The sequence below is a fragment of the Hyperoodon ampullatus genome (assembly GCF_949752795.1).
Source record: "Hyperoodon ampullatus genome assembly, chromosome: 8".
Lineage (NCBI taxonomy): Eukaryota > Metazoa > Chordata > Mammalia > Artiodactyla > Ziphiidae > Hyperoodon > Hyperoodon ampullatus.
In genome coordinates, this window is record NC_136921.1 from 80,956,105 (window position 1) to 80,979,605 (window position 23,501).

Here is a 23,501-nt window from a genome sequence, read left to right on the forward strand (position 1 = left end):
AAAGCCTGCTTTTTTTTATTCGATTATATCTAAACATTTTGAATCTGGCATTAATCAAGGCTTGTTGTTAGCAGTACATAGCATATACATGCAACTAGAGCTGTCTTTAATATAGTCCTTTTTTGTTCCTAATAACAGTGGAAAGGTGTCTTAGGTTGACATAATCTGTTTATTTGGAGATCCTTCCTTCTAAGTCTAATCATGGTTTAGTTCACCTTTCCTTTTTGGAAACAGGCTTGTTGATCCAGGCTGGCAACTTTTGTTTTCCTTCTTTTGAACTACAGCTAAGTCTTCATTGTCCAGGCAAAGAATGAATGACCTCCTACTTAATGACACTGTAGGAGATAAGGAAAAATGAATTGTTTGCTTTTCAAGTTTTTTAAATGCAAGAACCATATGGAAATGTTTCCAGGTCAAATCCTTGGGAAGGTGGTGGGAGGGTGAGGTACAAGCACTGAGGAATTGAGGGGAGCCAGCAAAAGATCTAAACTGGGCTGTAAATGATTTTCAGTGTGGATAACCCACCCAGGAATAACGGAGACGTGGCTGTAGTTCTCCCTGAGTACTTTGTTTTGTGTCAAAGTGTGATATTCTTTTTTTTTTTTAGCATGAATAATTGAATGATTTTATTTTAGAATTTAACAACTCTGCTCCACTTTTTCCTGGTGTCAAGATGAGCAACACTGGCTGCATTTTGCCTTTTGAACTTTTCTCTAATTTACTTTTTTCCACACAGTTTCTATTTGCTTCTCTTTATCTGCTAAATTACAAGTAACATTTTAAAAAATACTTATTCTGACTGTACATAGGCAAAGAGCTTTTTCAATTCTCTTTTGTTATTTACTGTAAGTAGTAAAGCCTTTTTACCTTCAGTATAAATATGGGTTTATTCGGGAGTCTTAAAAGCTTCTACAAAACAGTGCATATTAACTATATTTATATTTTTCTTCTGATTTACAATTCAACTATTGTTTACTGTTTACAAAATTACATTTAAGAGGAAAGGAAATAAACTGGGTGCTTGAAGAATTTCAGTATATAAAGACACGGTTGAAGAATCTACCTCTCATGGAATTCTGTTAAAAATAATAAGGAAATTAATTTACTTTAGGGAAGTAGTAAACTTTATAATATTGGTAGTGAATGTTTATCAGCAAAGCAAAAATCACTACCTATGGTCATGTTTGTCCATTGCATAAACTCTCTTGAAAAGTTTAATTCTTAGCAAACTGTACCAGGTTTGGAGGGATATTCCAGTTGCCACAGTAGTAATACTAAAGTGACCAACCAGAGTCATGCTATGGATGAACAAAGAATCTTTTCCTCTATTTTAGTGCTAATCGGTGATGGTCTCACATTTGGCAGAGCAGGTAACAGAGTGCAGCAATGATATTGGCAGAAAACAACAACTTCTGAATTCTTTTCTCACTCAAGAGTTGATTAAGAGAGAAATATACCAAAGGAAAAGAGCAGATAATTCCCCACTTCCTAATTCTCCCAAATTCTTTGACATTATTTACTAAGTTTCAGTATTTTGAGTATCACCTTATAGATCTGTGCATTTCTGTCTTTTCTCTCCTGTTATTTAGTTGAAATTCTTTTTGAAATCATATTTTTTTTAAATAAATGTATTTTTATATGAAATCTTATATCATAGGTTTGGTGTGATAGTTATACATTTTAATATATTAAAATAAATGCATACCATTAAAATTTATGAATTCTACGTATGTTCTACCTAAACTCCTCTTGTATTTTAACAGTAGTACATAAGTCCCATTTTGTGAAAGAGTGAAGTTCTCAGTTTCTTAGGTTTGATATTTCCTCTTCTTTTGTGCCATCTAGTTAAATTAAGAAATGCTGCTGAGTTTAATATTCAGGCCTATATCTAATTAGACTTAACTAGAAATTTTTTAACTAAGGCTGGTGACACTGACAAAACTATCTCATTAAAATACACAAAGAACATATCTAATCCAAGAAACTGAGATTCAGCATGACTGATAAAGGTTTTAAAGACATCTCCTGAGAGGTGTTCTTTGATAATATATGTCTTGCTCTATCTGGAACATAGATGAGCTTTAAGTATACTTAACACAAGTCCTACCCATTAATTTCTGATAGCCTTAAAGATAATTATCAGACTATTTAATATTGTAGATAGAATCTTGGAAACCATGTTTAACCAAGATAAATTTGGAAAGTTTACTAGCCTTTCTGTGCCCACACTTTTTATGACAGCTGTAAGTGCTTTCCTGCTCAACCATCTGATTAACCTATAATGCCTTTTAACAACTTTAGATTTTTTAAAAATCACTTTCAGTTTAAACCAAAGGCTGCTTAATAGGAAGGAAGCAGTTTTCATAAGTATTCTAACCTTTTTCTTCCAGAACTTGAAGAATCCAGACAGAAATGCCCACCCTGCTGGTATAAATTTGCTAACATGTGTTTGATTTGGGACTGCTGTAAGCCATGGTTAAAGGTGAAACATCTCGTCAACTTGATTGTGATGGACCCTTTTGTTGACCTGGCCATCACCATCTGCATTGTCTTAAATACCCTCTTCATGGCCATGGAGCACTATCCCATGACGGAGCAGTTTAGCAGTGTGCTGTCAGTCGGGAACCTGGTAAGGCTCACTGAGGGTTACTCTACCCATTGAAAGAGTTCATGATTGCCTTAATGAATTTCACATATCACTCTCAAATTGAATATGAATTAATTGGTCATATATACCTGGACAGCAAAAGTTCAGCATCACTTTTTTATAACAAAAATATACTGCTACAGTTTAGCAGTGGAAAAGGTTCAAAGATTTTATGTATAGTTTGATTTAGAATTAAATATAAATTGCCCATTCATTACAAAGATTATTATGAATTATGGAGGATATTGATTTATGGTAAAATTCTGATCTGTTTCTCAGGTATTTAGAATAGATTCTTTCAGACATGTCTACATTTGCCAAACAAATTATAAAATATGCCAAGTCAGATAATTTTGAAATATCATCTGTTCATAACTGAAGATGGATTTTTAAGAGAGGAAACATCATAGAGGTTATTTCTGTTTGAATTTGTCCTATAAATTTAAGAATTTATAAATGATTAATTTTTGCATACATTTTTACTTAAAATTTTGTATTAACATTCATGGATACATGGTAGAATGATAGAAATGAAAGTAAAGTGGTCTTTTACAGAGAAACAAAATGAATAAATTCAGGCAACAAAAATATATTAATATCAATATGAGGCTTATTGAGTTCTCATGAACCTCCCAACTTGATAAATGAACATATAAACAGGTTCTATATAGATAGTAAATGATATATTCTGAAGTATAATACACAATATTTTTAGGCTCTGAAGTAACCACTATTTTTTATTATAATCCAGATAGGTCTTAACTGATAAAGTTAACATATATATGCTGACCACTTATTTTGTACCAGGCATTGTATTAAATGGTTTATGTAAAATCCCTCTCTCTAGGTTCCCACAAAGTCAGTCCTCATAGATACTATGAATGTCTGCATTTTACGGTGGGAGAAATTATACCCATGAGAAATTCACAGAACAATGGAAGCTCTGAATACTATATCAGAGACTCTGAAAGATATTTCGGAGACTATTTTAAGCTGTGGCCAAAAATCACAAAACTTTAGGAAAGAACAATAACATTACCTAGTCCAAATTTTTTCACATATATAGGAATCACTTCAACATTATCTATAAAAAGTGAGCAAGGGATCAAAGCAGCATTATGGAGGTGGATATTACGAAATAACTCAAATGGGCTTAAGCAAAAATAAAGATAATTCATTACTTCAAGTAACTAAAGTCCATTTGGGCATAGATCCACATTTTAATCTGGATAGATTCAGGTTCTCAGTCAATGTCATTGGGAGTTAGCTTCTTGCCAACTTCTTCCCTGTATGTTTTTTCATCTCTGGCTGGGTATTCTATTGATGGCAACGGTCTACCAACTTTTATCCTGATACAGCTCTTTAAGCAGAAGGATTGTGCCTCCTAACTAGTGGTTCTAACAAAAGCCCAAGAATTGAATATCATTGGCCTGGTTGGAGTTACATGACCATTTCTAAGTCAGTCAGTTAATCTGATTCTAGGGTTAGAATTCCCTACTTGGCCAAACCAGAACCATGTCTTATCACTGGAGACAGAGTAAATGAATACAATTATGAAGAAGAAAATTAGGTCTACCATTATCAGAAGAAGAGATATTGGATGCTGGAAAGACATAAACAACAAGCGGGCAGTTCAAAATAGGACTTGTCTTATGTGTTAAGGAAGGTAATGAAATAGTAGAAAATATATAGACAGGATTCACATTCTTCTCAAGTACATATGGAATATTCCCCAGCATAAGCGATAGGTAGGTCATAAAACAAGCCTCATAAATCTTAAAAAGATTGAAATCAAAGTACTTTTTCTCACAAAAATGGAATGAAATTAGAAATCAATAAACAGGAATTTGGAAAATTTATAAATATATGGAAATTAAAAGCAGACTTGTAAATAACCAATAGGTTAAAAAAGGAATCACAAGAAAAATTAGAAAATACTTTGAGATGAATTAAAACGAAAACACACCAAACTGAAATAGTGCCTAGAGGTAAATTTATGCTATAAATGCCTATAGTAAAAAAATAACACCTCAAATCCATAATCTATATTTTCATCTTAAGAAACTAGAAAAAAGAAGAGCAAACTAAAAAACTAGCAGAAGAAAGGAAATAAAGAATAGAGTGGAAAGGAATGAAATAGAGAATAGGAAAACATCAGAAAAAAATCAACAAACCCCAAAGTTGATTTTTTTAAAAGAGCAATAGAAATGACAGATCTTTAGCTATACTTACCAAGAAAAAGAGAGAAAATTCAAATTACTAAAAGCAGGAATGAAGAGGGGACATCACTATTGATCTTACAGAAATAGAAAGGAGTATACAGAGTACTATAAATAATTGTACCAACAAATTAGATAACCTAGAGGAAATGGAAATATTCCTAGAAAGTAACAAACCACTGAAACTGACTAAAGAAGAAATAGAAATACAAAAAAACTTATAACAAGTAAAAATTGAATTAGTAATCAAAAAATGTTCCCACAAAGGAAAGCCTAGGCCCAGATGATTTCTTTGGTGAATTCTACCAAATATTTAAAGAATTAACACCAATCCTTCACAAATTGTTCCAAAAAAAAAAAAAAAAAAAAAGAATAGAAGGAAATGCTTCCCAAGAGTTTGGAATATAAAGCTGACCAAGATGGAGAAATTGAACAGACTTTGGGCTTTCCTTTAAAACCCCAAAGGGTTTTTACACTTAAGGAGTAAAGGCTATGTCAGAGAACCAGAAGATTCAACTAGGACAAAGAGCAAACCAAAATAGCTATGCCCTACTTAAGTATTAAACCTAACTGCTGTAAGTTCAAAGTGGCCAACCTATAATTTAACTTCCTGCTAGGACAAAAATCAGTACTTTTTAGAGGAAAATAATTGAATCAAAACTCTCTACAACACATTATTCACATCACATAAAAAATTACATGATATATGAAGAAATAGGAAACTGTAACTTTAGTTGAGAGAAAAAAATACTCAGTACTCAATAGAAATAGATCCAGAGATGGCTGAATTACTAAAATTAGCATTAAAGGACTTTAGAGGACCTATTACAAATACATTTAACAAATTGAAGGAAAAAAATGGTCATCAAGAATAAACAGATGGAGAATATGAGCAGAAAAAATGGAAACTATATAAAAGAATTATCTAGACATTTTAGAACTGAAAAGTACAAATTCTAAAATGAAAAATTCACTGGATGAGTTTAAAAGAAAATTGCAGATGTCAGAAGAAAGTGTCAAACTTGAAGCAAACCAATAGAAATTATCCAATTTGAACAGCAGAGAAAAACTTACAGGAAAAATGAACTAAGTCACACTAATCTGCAGAATAACATCAAGTGGTCTAATATTTACATAAGGGAGACTCAGAAAGACAAAAGAGAGAATGGAACAAAACAAATATTTGGAGAAATAATGGCCAAAATGTTCTCAAATTTGATGAAAGATATTAACTTAGACACCTTAATATTAAATTGTAAAATGTCAGTGAACATCAACAAGGATAAATATAAAATTAACTACATTGGGCACATCTTAGCCAAGCTGTGAAAACAAAAGAAACTTTTAGAAGCAGCCAGAAGAAAAATACATATTATATACAAGGGATTAACATCTCGTCAGAAACAGTTCAGGCCATAAGAAAGTGGCCTGATGAAAAAAAGAAGTTAAAACATTATTCTATGGTGAAACTATCTATCAAAAACTAGTGTGAAATAAAGAATTTTAATATAAACAAAACCTTAAAAAAAATGTTACACCAGAATTATGCTGCAAGAAATGCTAAAGGAAGTTCTTCAGGCTGAACGGGAAGAATGTATTAGATGGAAATTTGAGAATGATGGTCACTAGAAATGAATAAATGTGGTAAATAGAAAATACTGTTTTTTTTCCCTTATCTTAATTTCTTGAAAAGACAACTGATTATTTAAAGCAAGTGTTTATAGCATATGTAAGTATAAAATATATGAAAATTTTAGCACATGTGATTGGGGTGGCCAAGATTTCTTGGAAAAGAGACAAAAAGTGCTATACATTATTTAAATTTTTATAGAATATTCAAACAATAGAATTCTACTCAACAATAAAAGGAGGAAAAACTGGTAATACATGCATGGGTGAATTTCAACTTGAAGCATTCAAGAGATATTTGGAAAAGTTAGCAAGACTCTCATGTTTCTGAGCTGGCCACCAAGGTAGAGAGTCATTCCATTTACTGAATTAGCAAATATCAGAAGAGAAGCAAGGTTGTGCAGAGAAAGTGATGAAATGAATTTTGGACCTGTTGAATTTGAGGTACCTGTGAGACAGTTATCCAGTGGAGGTGTTGAATAAGGAAATAAGGATGTAGTTCTGGAATTCAGGAGATATGCTTGAATGGGAAAATAGATCTCAAAATGTAAATTTATTGTAAAAGGAAAATTAGATTAAGCAGGTTGAGGACAGAAAGACCTCTGAAGAAATCCAGTGTTGAATGATTTGTTGGAGGAGGAAAAGCAACTGAGAAGTATCCAGGGAGATGTGGATCACTGAAGCCTGGACAGAAACTATTTTAAGGAACAAGGAACAGACGGTGTTGTGAAAAACTCCTAAAGAGGCAAGCAAGATAACTATTAAAAGTTCAATTGAATTTATCAATGGCAGTTTCAGTTATGTTGGTGAAATTGGTTAAAGCAGTTTGTGCTGACTGGCAGGTCAGGGGGTAAGTTAAAGAAATGGAACTAGTGAGTACAGACAAGTACACAAACTCTTAAAGAAGTTGGGCTATGAAGAGAGGACAGATGGTGGTAGCTAATGGGGGAAGTAGAATGCAAGGAGAGTTTCTTTTATGATGCTGGTGGTAGTTTTAAGGTGGAGAGGGACTGAGTATCTGTTGATACTTGTAAAATCCCAATAGGAAGCAGTCAGTATCAGGAAGAGGTTGAAACTACAGGTTAATTGAGAAGGTGAATTCTTCAAGAAGTCCGAAGAAGATACATAATTGCAGCTGCAGAAATTAGAGCAAAGCAGTGACATGCCTTTAATTTTTAACAGGAAAAAAAAAAGGAAAGTATGGTGTGGATGTAAGTAGTTTGGTAGATATAAGGAAACTGAGTAAGTTCAGGTTGACTGACTTCCGTAACCTCTGAGATGCAGAAGTACTGAGAGTGGAGAATAAAGAAAAATGGTTGAAGACACGTGGAAAATTTTAAATAGTTGTAGAGAAAGAAAATGGAGACTAGAGAATGCTGCTTCTCTTTGGCCAGGAAAATAAAAAAATTTTTAAAAGCATCCTTAACATCTATAGGGCTAGGGGTGACCTTGTTTATTACAGCCAATATAAAGCCTTTTTAGCACCAGCCTTGCCTGCAGGGCCAAGGGAGGGAATCAAACTATTAGGCAATTATTTGGTGAGTTTTTGGAGGGCTAGGGAGATCAGAGGCAGAGCCAGGTAGTCGACCACAAAGAGTTAGCTGAACCTTTCACTTAAGAATATAGAAATAAGGATATTAATTTTATTGTCTTAATTTTTGTATTCTTTATCACTTGATAAACCTTAAATATAGTAAACAATTAAATATTGATTTGAATACAAACCATTTGAGGATACTAATTTCCTGGACCCAAACCAATTTTTAAAACTCAGAATTGAATTGTGATGTGTTGGGACTAAATTAAATTGCTTGATAGTTATTTATGTTTTCAAGAGTCTTCACTTGTGTAATAAACATTTCTCACTTAGGTCTTCACTGGGATCTTCACAGCAGAAATGTTTCTAAAGATAATTGCCATGGATCCATATTATTACTTTCAAGAAGGCTGGAATATTTTTGATGGTTTTATTGTGAGCCTTAGTTTAATGGAACTTGGTTTGGCAAACGTGGAAGGATTGTCAGTTCTCCGATCATTTCGACTGGTAAATTAACTGAGAGTAAACAATGTTTTTATAAATAATTTAATTAGTAGTCACTCTTTTCTAGGAAAAAATTACAAGATTTCCCATAGCTTTAATATTATTTGAATATACTTCTAACAAAGCAGATGGTAATTTCTTCTTCCTCATAGTTTTAATGCATAGATTAAGTTTATTTAAATGAACAGCCAATAGTTCTGTCCTTAGTAATTGAATAGCAAGGCTAATGGGGAGAGAGAAAATGGAGGTCATAGATAAATGCATATCAAATTAAACAACACAATATGTACCTCTCAGCTATAGGGGGTTTGCTTACCCATGATAAGGCTTGGTTGGGGCTTTGGGTGGGCTCATCTTTCTACCAGAGGCTAAGGGATTATGGAGTTGCCCACTTTGCCCCCATAGAAGCCAAGACCCGGGACTCGGTAGAGTGTACAGGGGAAGAAGACAGAGCTCCTATACATCTACTTCTTCAGCCAGGTCAGGAAGTCACCAAATACACTGTCTGAGAAGAGTTGCCTGTGTTATACTTTAATTTTAAAGAAAGGGTCTTTCATTTGATCTTTATATTTCAAAGTTTATGGATCTTTCACAGATGAGACAAAATATCACTTGACACATTTCCATTTGAAGTTTGGTATGTTTTATTGTGCTGTTTATTTGAGTTGGCTCTAACTTTTTGCAGTTTATTTTGAAACAACAGAGGTTGTATATAGTTAGTAAAGACAGATTCTTATACGCAACTTATCTTAACAGTGATTAGTTTCAAGACTTTGTTGTGAAGTCTGTTTAGAAACTCCCTTACCACTTTCAAATTTGTGTTAAGATCCTTAGAGCTGTGATTTCCTTTCCTGGTCTTCATGGATAGCTGTAGATCTAATTTGAAGCTAGAAGGATGCAAAAAACAAAACAAAACAAAACAAAAATTAGCAATGATTATATAACAAGTGAATATGGACAACTACTTTTAAGAAGCTTAGTAAATCTTTGTGATAGTGTGATGCAGTTTGGGGAGATAGAAGGCATAATATCATCAGTGTCTTGCTTAGTATATCAGGCCCTTTTGCATTAATTATTCTCTGGGAATAAATTAAAATTTTTGGTTCTTATATCTGCTCCTTTGGGTCACTTAGTTGCCATTAAATAATGCACTACTCTTGACCTGACATTTACTGAAGCATCGGAAATAAAATGCTGCTGCTATTAATAGTAAATGGTACTCTAGAGGCTTCTAATACAACCAATGTGTCAGGAACAGTAGTAGAGAGCCATTTCCACACTATAATGAGTTGATTAATTAAATCACTGAAGACATAAAGGTTGACAAAATACAGCTTTTTACTCAAGTTCAACTATTTCTTCCTTGAATATAATAAATCTCCTTTAAAATACAGCCTAAAATTACAGCAAGCTACAGATATAGCAGTCCAGAGATTTAAAGAAATTAGTTGGTTTTTCTCTTGTACCTTATATAAGTGTTGTTTGCACTTGTGCATTTCAGCATTATATCTCAAGTACACTGAAAAATATATCCACTTCGGGCTTTTAAATAATGAGAGCCTCTACTTCCCTGAAAGAGTCTTTTCTAATTAATCATCACTAATGTTAGATATCTCAGTTCCTTACAGAAAAACAAAAAGAATAGTATAAATGCTTATGTAAGATTCAGGAATATTTTGTGAATCTTACTCTTTGAATGCTGATGAAAAACTGAATAATTATTTTATTTACAATATAAACTATTTCAAAATGAAAAATATCCCATGGTAACAAACTAATACATTTGCTAGATAATAGTTTGGCACATGAATAATCCATCACCTAAAATTGAGACATTGTAGATTTTTCCTATAAACAAATATGCAGATTCTTCAGAATGCAGAGCAGTAATGACCTTCTTGCTTTTGTTTCCAGCTCAGAGTTTTCAAATTGGCAAAATCTTGGCCGACTCTGAACATGTTGATAAAGATCATTGGCAATTCTGTGGGAGCTCTGGGTAACCTCACCTTGGTGTTGGCCATCATCGTCTTCATTTTTGCCGTGGTTGGCATGCAGCTCTTTGGTAAGAGCTACAAAGAATGTGTCTGCAAGATTTCCAATGATTGTGAACTCCCACGCTGGCACATGCATGACTTCTTCCACTCCTTCCTGATTGTGTTCCGAGTGCTGTGTGGAGAGTGGATAGAGACCATGTGGGACTGCATGGAGGTCGCCGGTCAAACCATGTGCCTTACTGTCTTCATGATGGTCATGGTCATTGGAAACCTGGTGGTATGTGGTAAAACATTTTTCTCATTTTCAGTAAAAGACAGTGTAACCATGAAAAAGTACGTTCAACTGAGGAATGTTTTGAATGTTTTTTTTAAATCAATTCTCAATTTTCATGATGGCAGGAGTCAGGTATAGCTCAGACTGTTGAAATCCACATGAACTCTTTTTAAGTATTTCCTTATTCATTATTTTTATTTTTATTTTTTCCAATTTTATTGAGCTATAATTGACATGCAACATAAACTCTTAAAATGTCTTTTGAACCAAAGCTGTTCTTCATCTCTGTACCTTATTGATCATGGAGAGGGCCATTTTTGGCTTTTATGTTTCAGTTCTTACACTAAAGCATGGAAGTGCCATGAAGAACAGTCATTCATTTTATTTATAAGTACTAATAATAGTATCACTTGAAAATGTTTCAAATTTGGGTTCTCTACAAGTTGGAGTTAAAAAAAAATAGTGATAATCTCAGTCCATTAAAAGCACATAAAGTAATTGTTGCCTAGAAACTACAGTATGAACAAGTAACACTGACTCAAGAATCACTTGTTTATCATTTCTGTGTAAAATGAACCATGTCCAACACATTTCTGCTGAGTCCTGGAGGCATGGGAAAAATGATAGGAAGATATATATGGCATTGTGATATGACATTTACCTAAACAGGAGTAAAAGTAGGAACTAGTAAGTGAAAAAACGTGAAAGTGAAGTGTTATATGTCAAGTTCACAAGATGGAAACTTTGCTTTACAGTGGCAAGGATGATCAGGCAAGGCTTTGTCAAGGAGTTCAGACCTGAAATATCTTTACTGAGCTGTAAGATTTAGCTCGGTAAGAAGAAAGGTAGACTGTCCCAAGCCAGGGAACAGTGGACCCAGTGGTTGTGGAAGAAAGGACAGTAGATTCTCTGAGAGGGATCAGGCTCTTATACTTTAAATATAAAGTTATTATACTAAGGTTCTTGATTAGGCCCCAGTCCAGTGGAATAGTCATAACCAATATTTTAAAGTATGCAATTTATAGACTTAATTTCCTTTCACATCAAAGTAACTTCCAGTTCCCCAGAGGAAAAGAAAAGGGAGGGGGGGAAAAAAAACAAAAGATTATCATTTATTTCTATTTATCCCAAGATTTCAACCTCCTCGGTATTAGCTTAGATAATTCTGACCTCTTCTTAAAATAACAACAAACATGAACAGTGTACAATCCAGAAATATGAACAGTGACCTAAAGCAATAAACATTTATTAATTATTTCATAGTTTCTGTGGGTCTGAAATTGGGGGCACCTTATCTGGGTGCTTCTGGCTTTGGGTCTGTCATAAGGTTGCTGTCAAGATGTTGGCAGGGAACTCAGTTATCTTGACTAAGACAGGAGGATCAGCTTCTAAGAAGGCTCACTCTCATGGCTATTGGCAGGAGGTCCCAATTCCTCTTTGTTGGCTGTTGGTAGAAGGCTTCAGTTTTTCTCCACATGTTTCTCACCATAGGGTTGTTGATTATTTCATGACATGGCAACTGGCTTCTCCCAGAGCAGGTGACACAAAACAAAGGGCAAGGAGAAAGCCCTCTTTATGTTCTAGTCTTGAAGTCACGTACTGTCACTTCTGCCATATTGTATTCATTAGAAGCTAGTCACTAAAAAGAACTCACACTTAAGAAAAAGAGATAAGGCTTTCACTTTTGAAGGGAAGAGTATCAAATAATTTATATACATAAATATATATAAATATATATATTATATATATATATATATATATATATATATATATTTTTAGCCATGCTGTGTGGCATGCAGGATCTTAGTTCCCCAACCAGGGATCAAACTCGTGCCCCCTGCAATGGAAGTGTGGAGTCCTAACCACTGGACTGCCAGGGAATTCCCCTGTACATTTACTTTAAAGCCACCACAATTCCGAATACAACTTGCTTGCTTTCAGAAAAGTGCAATATTGCATAGAACAGAAAGAAATGGTCATAGGGTTAATAGAAAAGAAACAAAGGAAAGGTTATAGGTTTGATTTTAGATTTGATTTGATTTCATTTATATATTTGGCATACATTGGAAGAAAAGAATAAAAGGCAGAGAACAGAACCCTTTATGACAACAATGAGTGAGTAGATCAGACACAAGCAACAGAGAATTCATAGTGGGAGTAGTAGAAAGTAAGTTTGGGGCCAAACTGTGTAGAGTTTAATTTATGAAAAGGCTGACTCTGCATAAAAAAATTGGAGTTTTTCTGTAGGCAATTCAGAGCTACAGATGGCTTTTTATCAGGAAAGTGACAATGAGCAAGTGGGATTTTGGTAGAATTCATGTAGCCAGAAAACACAGAGTGAATTTAAAGAGAAGGAAACTCAACATATCACATGTCACCTATTAGTTTACTGAAATAAGACACATCTCTCTAACTGTACAGAGGATTCAAGTTGAAAAGAGAATTTCAGGAAGTATCCATACCTATGGATGACATTTAATATTAATTTAGATGGCTGTATATGCATAAAAAGATACAGCCTATAGAATAATAATTTCCATCTATTGGCATAAATTTAAATTCTGTACAGTCAAAATTTTTTTTAAAATTTTTGAGTGCATTGGGTCTTTGTTGCTGTGCGCAGGCTTTCTCTAGTTGCGGTGAGCTGGGGCTACTCTTTGTTGCGGTGCACGGACTTCTCATTGTGGTGGCTTCTCTTGTTGCGGAGCACGGGCTCTAGGCACACGGGCTTCAGTAATTGTGGCACGTGGGCTCAGTAGTTGTGGCTTGCAAGCTCTAGAGCGCAGGCTTAGTAGTTGTGGTGTATGGGCTTAGTTGCTCTGCGGCATGTGGGATCTTCCCAGACCAGGGCTCAAACCCATGTTCCCTGAATTGGCAGGTGGATTCTCAACCACTGTGCCACCAGGGAAACCCTAATTCTGTACATTTTTTTAAAAATTAAAGAATCTCCCTTTTTTTTTTCACTGTAAGTTAAAAAATATTCCTCCTTTTGTGATATCTTGGATATTTTTTCTGGAGTAACTAAGGTAGTAATAGTATCTGTCATGTTTACCACTATTAAGGAAATGTGTTCATATCACATTTGCTTAAATAAGACTGACTGAAACTGATGCAGTGCCTCCTACAACCCTTCCTTCTCATCCTCACCAGAAAGGGTAATGTCCCCCAAAGACAAGCTGTCATAACCTCCTGTTAACACATGTAAACTTCTGTATGGTGCTCCACCACGAGAAGTGTGAGTAACCACTGCCTAGTCCACAGACAAGACAGAGATTTGGCCACAGACTGCTTTTCCCCAGGCTATTATTCTTGGTTTGCTAACACTATGGCCAGAAACCCTCTTATAGGTTCAAGGCAAGTGCTGCAGAAGGAAAATATGATTTTTTGAAGTTTACCACTTCTAGAAGTAGCCACCACAGTCTCGTCTATGCCTAAGAGAAGGTGGAGCATTAGCACACAGGAGGGATCTGAAAGTTTTGGGTTCTTCTCACCAATTAAGAATCAGGATGGAGGGACTTCCCTGGCGGTCCAGTGGTTAGGACTCCACATTTCCACTGCAGGGGGCACCTTAGTTCCCTGGTTGGGAACTAAGATCCTGCGTGCCCGAGGCACGGCCACAAAAAAAAAAAAAAAAAAAAGAATCAGGATGGAGACAGTATTGATACATGCAATATATTTCAATCCTGAACCCCAAATGGAAATTATTATTCCAAGAGACTGGGGGACATGTGAGTCATTTTCACTCAATGAGCTATCAGGTCTGCCCATGACCACGTGTGAGACAGGTTTCCAGGTTTCAGTCCCTGAGTAAGCTAGTTGAACTGTATTCCCTTAAATTGCCTTTCATCACAACCAACACCTTGGCCAGTTGTTATGCAGATCAATCCCCTGTGGTAACAAATGAGCCCTAGAAAAAGAGATTAGCTTGCTCACACAAACATTTCCAAGAAAAAAAGATAAATTGAAAGATAGTATAACAGAGGGTAGGTTGTATCATAGTATTAATAACAGTGATAATAACAGCTAAACTTTCTCAAGCGTTTACCCTGTGCCAGTAGCTTTGTGAGAGCCACATGGATTTTCTAATTGAATCCTTACAACAGTCTTGTAAGCCTAGCACTGGGAAAATTGACAGAAACTGGATTCATACCCAACATTATAATTCTAATGAGAAAGGGGAGCAGGCCGTATAGATATAACAGTAAATGACACAAGTAGATACCTGTTCCAATGCTTTGAAGAGGAACTATAAGTTGGATCTCACTCTGGGGAGGTTGATTGATATTTGTCAAGAAAAAGTTCCTAATAGAAAAGTTCATTAATAAACCTTAGGAAATCAAATCTGGAAAAAAATTATGGTACCAAAATTCAGTTTTATAATGGATAAAACCCAAATGTAGCATTTAATTTTTTTCTCTTGCATCTGTTTTTTCATCCAAAAAGTAAATTTAAGGCAAATCACAATAAAATATAACTTTGTTGGTAAATTTCTGATGTGAAGGAGCAGGTCTTAGTATGAATACTAGCAGACGTGGTATAGCAATTGAAAGATGTCAATATAGACTCACAGAATTATGTGCAGTCCTTGTTGGGTCTTATAGGTTTTTACCTTTCTTACCACAATTGGTTAGACTAACTCGTACTGGTTAGACAAAGGAACTCTGAGCCTCATTAGCTTATTGGAAAGATAGGAATATAGCAAGAATGCAGCATCCTTTTCACTGGAGTTTTACTTAAAATTTTTCCTAGGATTCCTCTTCTGTACTATTTACTTTTTGTCTTTAGATCCCTTCAGGGCCATATCCTTCTCTTTTGTTCTGTATGCTTGAATAGTCAGGGACTCATGAACATTATCAATCAAATTCTGAAAAAAATTATATTACTTGGTCTTGTGCCTATGGGAGTACTCTGTTCCTTAGTAAATTACCTCTTTTTGAGTGTACACAGTGGATTTATGGTCACTAATCTTTTCACTCACTCATATCAGTGGGTCCTATTTTTGGAGACCCAAGTTATAGGCTAATTAGTGGTCTCTAACCATTTCTTTATAGTATTTCCAACCACTGTATAGATCTAGTAGCCATTATTTTCTGAACCCAAAACTGGGAACTTTGATCTAGCAGTAGGTATATATATTTTTTAAATAGACAAGTTATCTAAAGTACAAAAATTGGTACAAACACATAAAAATAAAATCATATTTAAATATATTGGAATCATCTTTGGCTTCAGGAATAAAACTGTAATAAATTATCAGTGTCCTGGAAAACCCAAGTTACATGGGGAAAATACTTAACATCCCAATAAAAGGTTTTTTTCTTTTTCACTGTATAGTTATCTAGATAGCTAAAATTTTAAATTTGGAATTGAACTTAATATAGAAGTTTTACACAACAGTGGTTTCAGTAATTTTGCAATGACTAAAAAGGAATTAGTGTTAATAGTATTATTTTATATTGACCAGGTATTTATTTCATTCACCTTTTTTTTCCCAGGATAGTTTACCATAAACTAGAAAGAATACCTATCAGCAAAAAGTGAGGTGTAAGAACAGTTTTGGAAAATTTGTAGTTCGGAGCAATAGAAACAACGGAATGTTTTGATCACCAATTTTCCTATTGTGTTTTAGGTTCTGAACCTCTTCCTGGCCTTACTCTTGAGTTCATTCAGTTCTGACAATCTTGCCGCCACTGATGATGATAATGAAATGAATAATCTCCAGATTGCTGTGGGAAGGATGCAGAAAGGAATTGATTATGTTAAAAGAAAAATACGTGAATTTATTCAGAAAGCCTTTGTTAGAAAGCAGAAAGCTTTAGATGAAATTAAACCTCTTGAAGATCTAAATAACAAAAAAGACAGCTGTATTTCCAACCATACCACCATAGAAATAGGCAAAGACCTCAATTATCTCAAAGATGGAAATGGAACTACCAGTGGCATAGGCAGCAGTGTAGAAAAATATGTTGTGGATGAAAGTGATTACATGTCCTTTATAAACAACCCCAGCCTCACTGTGACTGTACCAATTGCTGTCGGAGAATCTGACTTTGAAAATGTAAATACTGAAGAATTCAGCAGCGAGTCAGATATGGAGGAAAGCAAAGAGGTAGGAATTGCTACGTCAGAAGATATTTTGGTGTTATGTATGCTTTAAACTATCAGACTTTTAAAAATTATATTTTCTTTCTGTAAGAAAATAGGAAATATCTATTGACACAATTTCTATGGCAAAATTGATGATAGATAAATTGACAGTACCTTAATATATAACTAGACAAATGATATGTTGAATCATTTTTTCAAATATTCACCATTTTGAATTATTGATAATATGAATATTCAGATTAATATGAATTTTTGAGGATTTTAAATAATTTTTGATTTGTGAATAGTGCCTCAGTTTATACACTTTCTTCCTTATAATTCTCCCACAATGGTGGTTTTTTTGTATGTACTAGAACAATACTTGGTGAGAGGGCAGTTCTAATTCTCATTTTGCTACATTCTTGGCTCTTATGGAATAATTTATAAACTATGATCTTATTTAGTTTTCACAGGCATATTTATTAATGGAAGTATGATTGGGATATTGGTTTGATATTTACATATAGTTTCATGTTTCCTGAAGTAAATAATTTTTTAAAGGAAGTGAAGGTAGTGATGAAGAATCAGGTTGAAAATATTTTTAACCCTACTGAACCCAGTACATGCTCTCTAAACAAACAAAAAGCCTTGACACGTTATAGAATGTAAAATTCTAAATTTACCAACTACAGTTAAGAGTCTTGGTAGTTTAAAGAATTCTTTGATTTACTAGAAGAGTATAAATACCAGGGTATGTTCTTGGTTTGTTTATAGGTTAATAAGCACAGAGTTGGGACTAAAGAGAAGAAGGAACTAAAACCTTGATGTTTAACTACACAAAAATGAAGACAGAATTCCCAACAATTAAAGCTTGCATAAACAAATAAAAATAACAATGAAAAACAAAGATTCATTCTTTTTTGTCATTTGAAGTGATTGGCAGGGAACAAAAAGACCTCTATTATTATTCTCATCCTAAGAAAGATGATTTGGGGGAGTTTGAGATGCTGAAGGGTACAATTTAAGTAGTGCAACAAATTCACAAAAATTAGGGATCAGTTAATAAAATTATGAGCAAAAATATATTTCTAAGAAAGGAACCTTAGATATTTCAATCAGTATTACTATATTTATTCTGTAAGATTACTGAAGAAGACGCTATTTCCATTTGTTCTTGTTTGTAAGATAAGTAGTATTGCTAATTCAGTGATTACATAGAAGTAGATGTTAAACGTGAAATTCAGAGAAAGTTTAAATATAGGTACTAAAATTAGCATATAGGTAACAAGGCCATAACTACTAGTTTCACAAAATAACAGATGAGATTAAAGGGGAAAATTTTAAAACCTTATAGCCTGGGACAAATAATTGCTGTAATTAGTTGAACTCAATTGTTCACTAATAAGATCATTATTTTAAAACTGACTAATATCTTAAGATCTAGTTAATAAAATGTTGGATAAGCGTATTTGTTTGGGCTATGCTGAAAGGGTGGGGACTAACTTCTGGCATTGTATATTACTAGAAACTAAAGTCAGCATTTGGAAGATAGAATTCGGTCATTAAATTTTAATATATATTCCCCTCTCATTATTTTGACATTATACCTAATAGCAAATATCTCCCTTACAGTACGGAGGTCAATTTTTATTTTTAGCTAGTAAAAAATATATTAACTAAGAATGAATTATGGAGAATCAAATGTTGAAGCCATCAGTCAATTTAAACTTCTGGCTGAGGATCTTTTGAGGTATGGTTAACTCATCATCCAGTCTTCTTAATTTTCAGAAATTTTAAAGCCTCAGACTTCTCCAAAGGAGCATGTATTTTGCCTCATCTCAAACCATTGTGTTTGACATTAGAGAATTATCTAGTTAAGGTGGGGCTTATAGAAGGAAAAATCCAAACTCTCTTCCCAGTTTCTCTTGTTACCATTAAGCTTTTTCATCTGTTTTCTGTTTGAGTTAGGTACTCCAAAGTAATATATGTCAAGTCAATACTTTGGAATTGGAGGCAGAGAACTGATCTGCCATTTGAAAGTAGACAGAATTATTTTATTGCTTTAGCTGTAGAGTCCTTTCAATACTTTCCCATCATAGTGATTGTTACTTGTGTACTAAAATTTATTATTTGGTGAAATTTTTAATTATGGCTTTATATCAAACTTCCTAAATATAAGCTCATAGACAAATAAAGGATTAGAGCAATAGTCTAGGAAGGAACTATGTGCATGTTTTAATTTTTTGGTATTTTACCTTGTAACTCTACACTAGAAAACAAAAGAGAACTGACATAATTATTCAAGAATTGCAAATATTCCCACCTCAGACATCTTTTTAGTGTCCTGACTTCAAGTTACTTTTGTCTGGTCATTTTCTTAACTGATAGGTTTGGATTGTGCTGTTAAATATCACATGTGGAGTATTAATAAATGGAATAAGGCTAATTGACATTCTTTTCTAAATGATTTGAAAAATTAAAGGAAAAAAACGGAGCACCTTTTAATTTTTGGAATGCCTAATGAATTCCTTTTTATAGGGCAAGTGGACCCAGAGGTTGTTTAGGTGTTTGAACTAAATCCTCTTCTATTTTATCTTTGCCAAATTTGTGTGATTCTTTGACAGCTTTCTGTAGATTCTCTAGAGTATATTATTTTAAATTCATATCTTAATTATATGTTTTAACTCATGTTATTTTGACTATATATAATGTAATTCCTTTCATACTTTGTGATTTTGAATAATTGATTTTTCTTATAGAGTTTTAATAATGTTGAAGCTGCAATGATTATTTTTCAAAGTGAAATTTACTAGTGCAATATGGTGATCTTCACTGCTTACCGTTCTTACTTCTCACAGGGGTAAAATCAAGCTGGAGCCATCAAGAATGCAGCTCTGGTGTTTTTTAACCAGCCAGAGGCTCGTGCCACCACTTTTACCCAGGTTACCTAAGCAAGTTGTACATATATAAATACAATTAGTTTCTAAATGAATTTTGACTGGCCTGCATGTTACTCAGCTACATTCCTTGCCCATCCATTGGCAGTAAAATAAAAACATGCACAGCTGCTCTTATGCTGAGTCATAAAGCATGGTCAGGCAAGTCTGGCAACCCTAACTTTTTTAAAAAAATGAGTTAGCTGCTAATTTTCTTACATACATTTTTATAGAAATTACATTCAATGAAAAGTAAAAGTGCATGCCTTTATGAATTATTTAATTACCATTTAACATTACAGAGTTTTGAACATGCTAAGGGTCTAAAAGGAGAAATATAAGATACTCTTTGAAAAACTCTGGCAGAAAGCTTTCTCTCCCCTGCCCTTTTCTTAAATAAATAAAGCCCCAATGAGTGTACTTTGTTGGTATTTTTTTGTTCAGTGTCATATTAAATTTTTCTGAAGGGTAATCTGCAAATTAAAGCAATCCCTTATTCATGTGCAAATTTCCTAAAGGATGTTTTAATGTGATTAGAATGTAAATGAATTGGAATGTTATGTTTTGGCTGCTACCAGCATGGGTACAATTTTTATCTGCTTCATTTCAGAGAAAATGCCATCTCTCTATTTAGCACTTTACCAAAAGTTCTTCGTATTTAGAATACAAATCCCTTGGAGAATCTGTTGATATTTACCCCTAAAACTCTTGAGAATGAAAGAAAAGGAAATACATTTTATACACCAAAAGAAAAGGAAGGAAGGAAGGAAGGAAGGAAGGGAGGAAGGAAAGAAGGAATGCAGTGTTATAGGTGGTATATTCATTCTGAAAAGAGATCTGGAATCCACTTTCTTCATCGTGTTGCTCCTCTGTGCTTGGTGTTTTTGTCTCTCTTTTATTTCATCCAGACCTGCTGGGAAACTTTCTGTTGAAGAATATTATTTAAATATATCATGCACTGAAAATTCATACAGGAAGAGAATCAGTGTGAGCTTTTGTTCCTTTCATGTTTATTAAATGAAGGGACCTCCTAGTCACGCAACTAAGGCAGTGAATGTAACACCTTTCTGTGGGCTCCATTTGGAGGACCTTTCATTTCCTGATGTTGAAATCACAGTTTTGTGCTAAAATATATTAACCAAATTGCTCAACCCAATTTAATTATTTTCAAGAAATGTTAATTAAATGCTTTGTCACTTAGATGCAGTTTCCTCTCCTTCTACCATTAAAACTGTAAAACAACCCTAACATAAGCATATTTGCCTCTTTGGAAGGAGCAATAATCATGCCATTTTGGGAACATTCTTTTATTTCTTAGAACAAAGTATTCAGTCACTGGCACTTTACATTCATGAAAGATAATGCCTTATATTGGAGGAATGAAACCAATATCATTGGTCATATAAAGTGAGACCCAAGGTAAAAAATGCTCACAACTAAACACAGATACATACTAAAAACATATACACAGGGACTAGAGAGAATTATTTTTTCCTGTTATATATTAATTCTTCAGAAAAGTGTGAAATTTGACTCCTTAGGATAACGGCTTGTTTTTCCTAGTTTCTTATAAAGAGGTAAGTTAGTTTTCTTATTCTCTGAGTATCATTTTCCAAGTTCCTGTGTAGAGAGGTATATGAGGGAAAGTGACAATCAGGAATATCGTCTACCAATATTTAAGAGATTTAGCTGGAGTAAGTGTGGTGGAACACAAACTAAGGAGAACTGATGCAAATGACTTCATTTATTCTCACCCTCACATTATTATACTTTCCAATTTCCTTGAATATGTCTCTGGCCAGAAAACATTGTCTGCTCCCTAAAAGAGTAGTATACTGAATTCCAACACAAGGGGTAGGAAGGGAGAGAAGGATGTGTAGAGATGGTTTGGGTAAGCAGTGGTAGAGTGGTTTCAATAGAAACCCATCTATAATTTTATACTGGAGAATGTGTAGTCTTCAAGGGAAAGTTTTCCAGTGGGATAGTGATTAAAGGATAAAAAAAGCTCTAAATATCCTTAATGTAAGAACAAAATTGACCAAACATGTGTCTTTGGGGCACTGGTAATATGCTGAGGGGTAGGTCAGCACAACATAAGGGTTACTTTTGCCATCCCAAGAAATATTTAAGACCCTGCTATTTATGGATTATAGAATTTTATAATGTATCTATTATAAAGACAAAAATGATTATCTGATAATGTAGTATGATGATAATGATAGTTTTGATTTTGCCTTCTTCCTTATTAAGAAGAGCAGTTCCTTTGTAGTATTAATGTATCACTTTGGCCTTAGGCTTATCCCAAAGTAAGCATAACCATCACTTTCATTGTTTTCATGTTAAGATTTTTCATGTAAAATGACCTAGAGTTCTTTAAGTACAGATTAGGATTCATGTGGAACAAAAGATTGCCATTTGTGGTGACCAAAATAGTTAGATATGGAATATTTGATTTTATCTATATTTGAATTATCTCTTTTTTTAAAAAAAATTCTATTTCTTTTATTGACTAAGTTTAGAATATACATTTTCCCCAAAATATATACAATATTTACTAATTACATTTTCTCAAAAATATATCTTAACTTCATAATGAGAAAAAAAAAAAGTGTGCCTTTGAAAAACTTAACAAGAAGTGATGTTTTCCCTCCCTTTTTCTGTTGTGATTAATTATTTTCAAAAAGACTTTTACTTTCTGAAAGAAGGACTATGAGTTTGGCATGTAGATGTTTAACAATAGTTTGGAAAGTAAAAGTTAGAAGTATAATGTTTAAAAATGCGAAGTGAAATACTGTGTGTCTTGAAATTTATTTATTACATCATTAAGCAAAATATGATTCTGCCCTGTTTAACTCCTATGATTATAATTCCCCAGCACTTAGAGGAATCCAGCAGATTTTCAATAGTAAGAGCCCTGTAACATGAAGTTTTCACTAAAAAAAAAAGTTCAGCTAATATTTTCATCTGAAAATAAATGATTGTCAATGCCAGGCATAGCAAATAACAGTTTGTTATTCCTGTTTGATCTCTTGACTATCCTGACATTGAGGCAACATCCATATTTTCTTAAAGGTTGAGTAAGGAAGGGCTGTTCTAACAACATCATTCAATCCACTTGTCTTCCAGCAAATAAGCACAAATAATAAAAAAGGAACCTAAACATCTAAATTTTACCAAAGGGAAGAATAGAACTTGCAAATAAAAAACTGGTTCTATTTCTAAGTAGTTAATAGATTGATCTCTTACTCATGTGGCATTTTACAGTGAATGGTGCCTAGATTGGAGAATTTACAAATAATCTTTATTTGAAAATTCTTCTTTTAAGTATATGAGTACTAATAATTCCATAAAATGATGTGTATTTGATAATTCTAATTGGTGAATTTGCACTGTAGTTAAAATTAATCATAATTATTACCTTATCTTAAGCTTTATATTCTTAATTTGATTCATTTGGTTTTTATTGGCTCTTTATACATTTTAACTGTTTTCGTCAACATATTCTATGATATTATGATATTTGCCTCATGTGATTTTAAGAAAGTCATTGAATTGATGTTATCAAGAAAGATTTTATAAATCAGAATTTCTTGCCTATATCTCAGGCTTATTATTTAAAGTAAACTTTTGTTTATAAAATATCCCAACATATGTTTAGCTTCACTCTACATTAA

General features: G+C 33.6%; 1 protein-coding gene across 7 annotated transcripts in view; it reads left to right on the forward strand.

Moving 5' to 3' along the window:
- LOC307056842 (sodium channel protein type 2 subunit alpha) overlaps positions 1-23,501 on the forward strand; it is a gene marked incomplete at its 5' end in the record, with an annotated part of 88,870 nt that overhangs the window by 34,177 nt on the left and 31,192 nt on the right. For all 7 annotated transcript variants that reach the window (XM_079709804.1, XM_079709805.1, XM_079709807.1 and 4 more), the window contains 4 exons: positions 2,391-2,629; positions 8,366-8,539; positions 10,451-10,807; positions 16,434-16,913. In XM_079709804.1, coding sequence (XP_079565930.1) covers positions 2,391-2,629; positions 8,366-8,539; positions 10,451-10,807; positions 16,434-16,913 — 1,250 coding nt within the window. The remainder of the gene's footprint in view (positions 1-2,390; positions 2,630-8,365; positions 8,540-10,450; positions 10,808-16,433; positions 16,914-23,501) is intronic.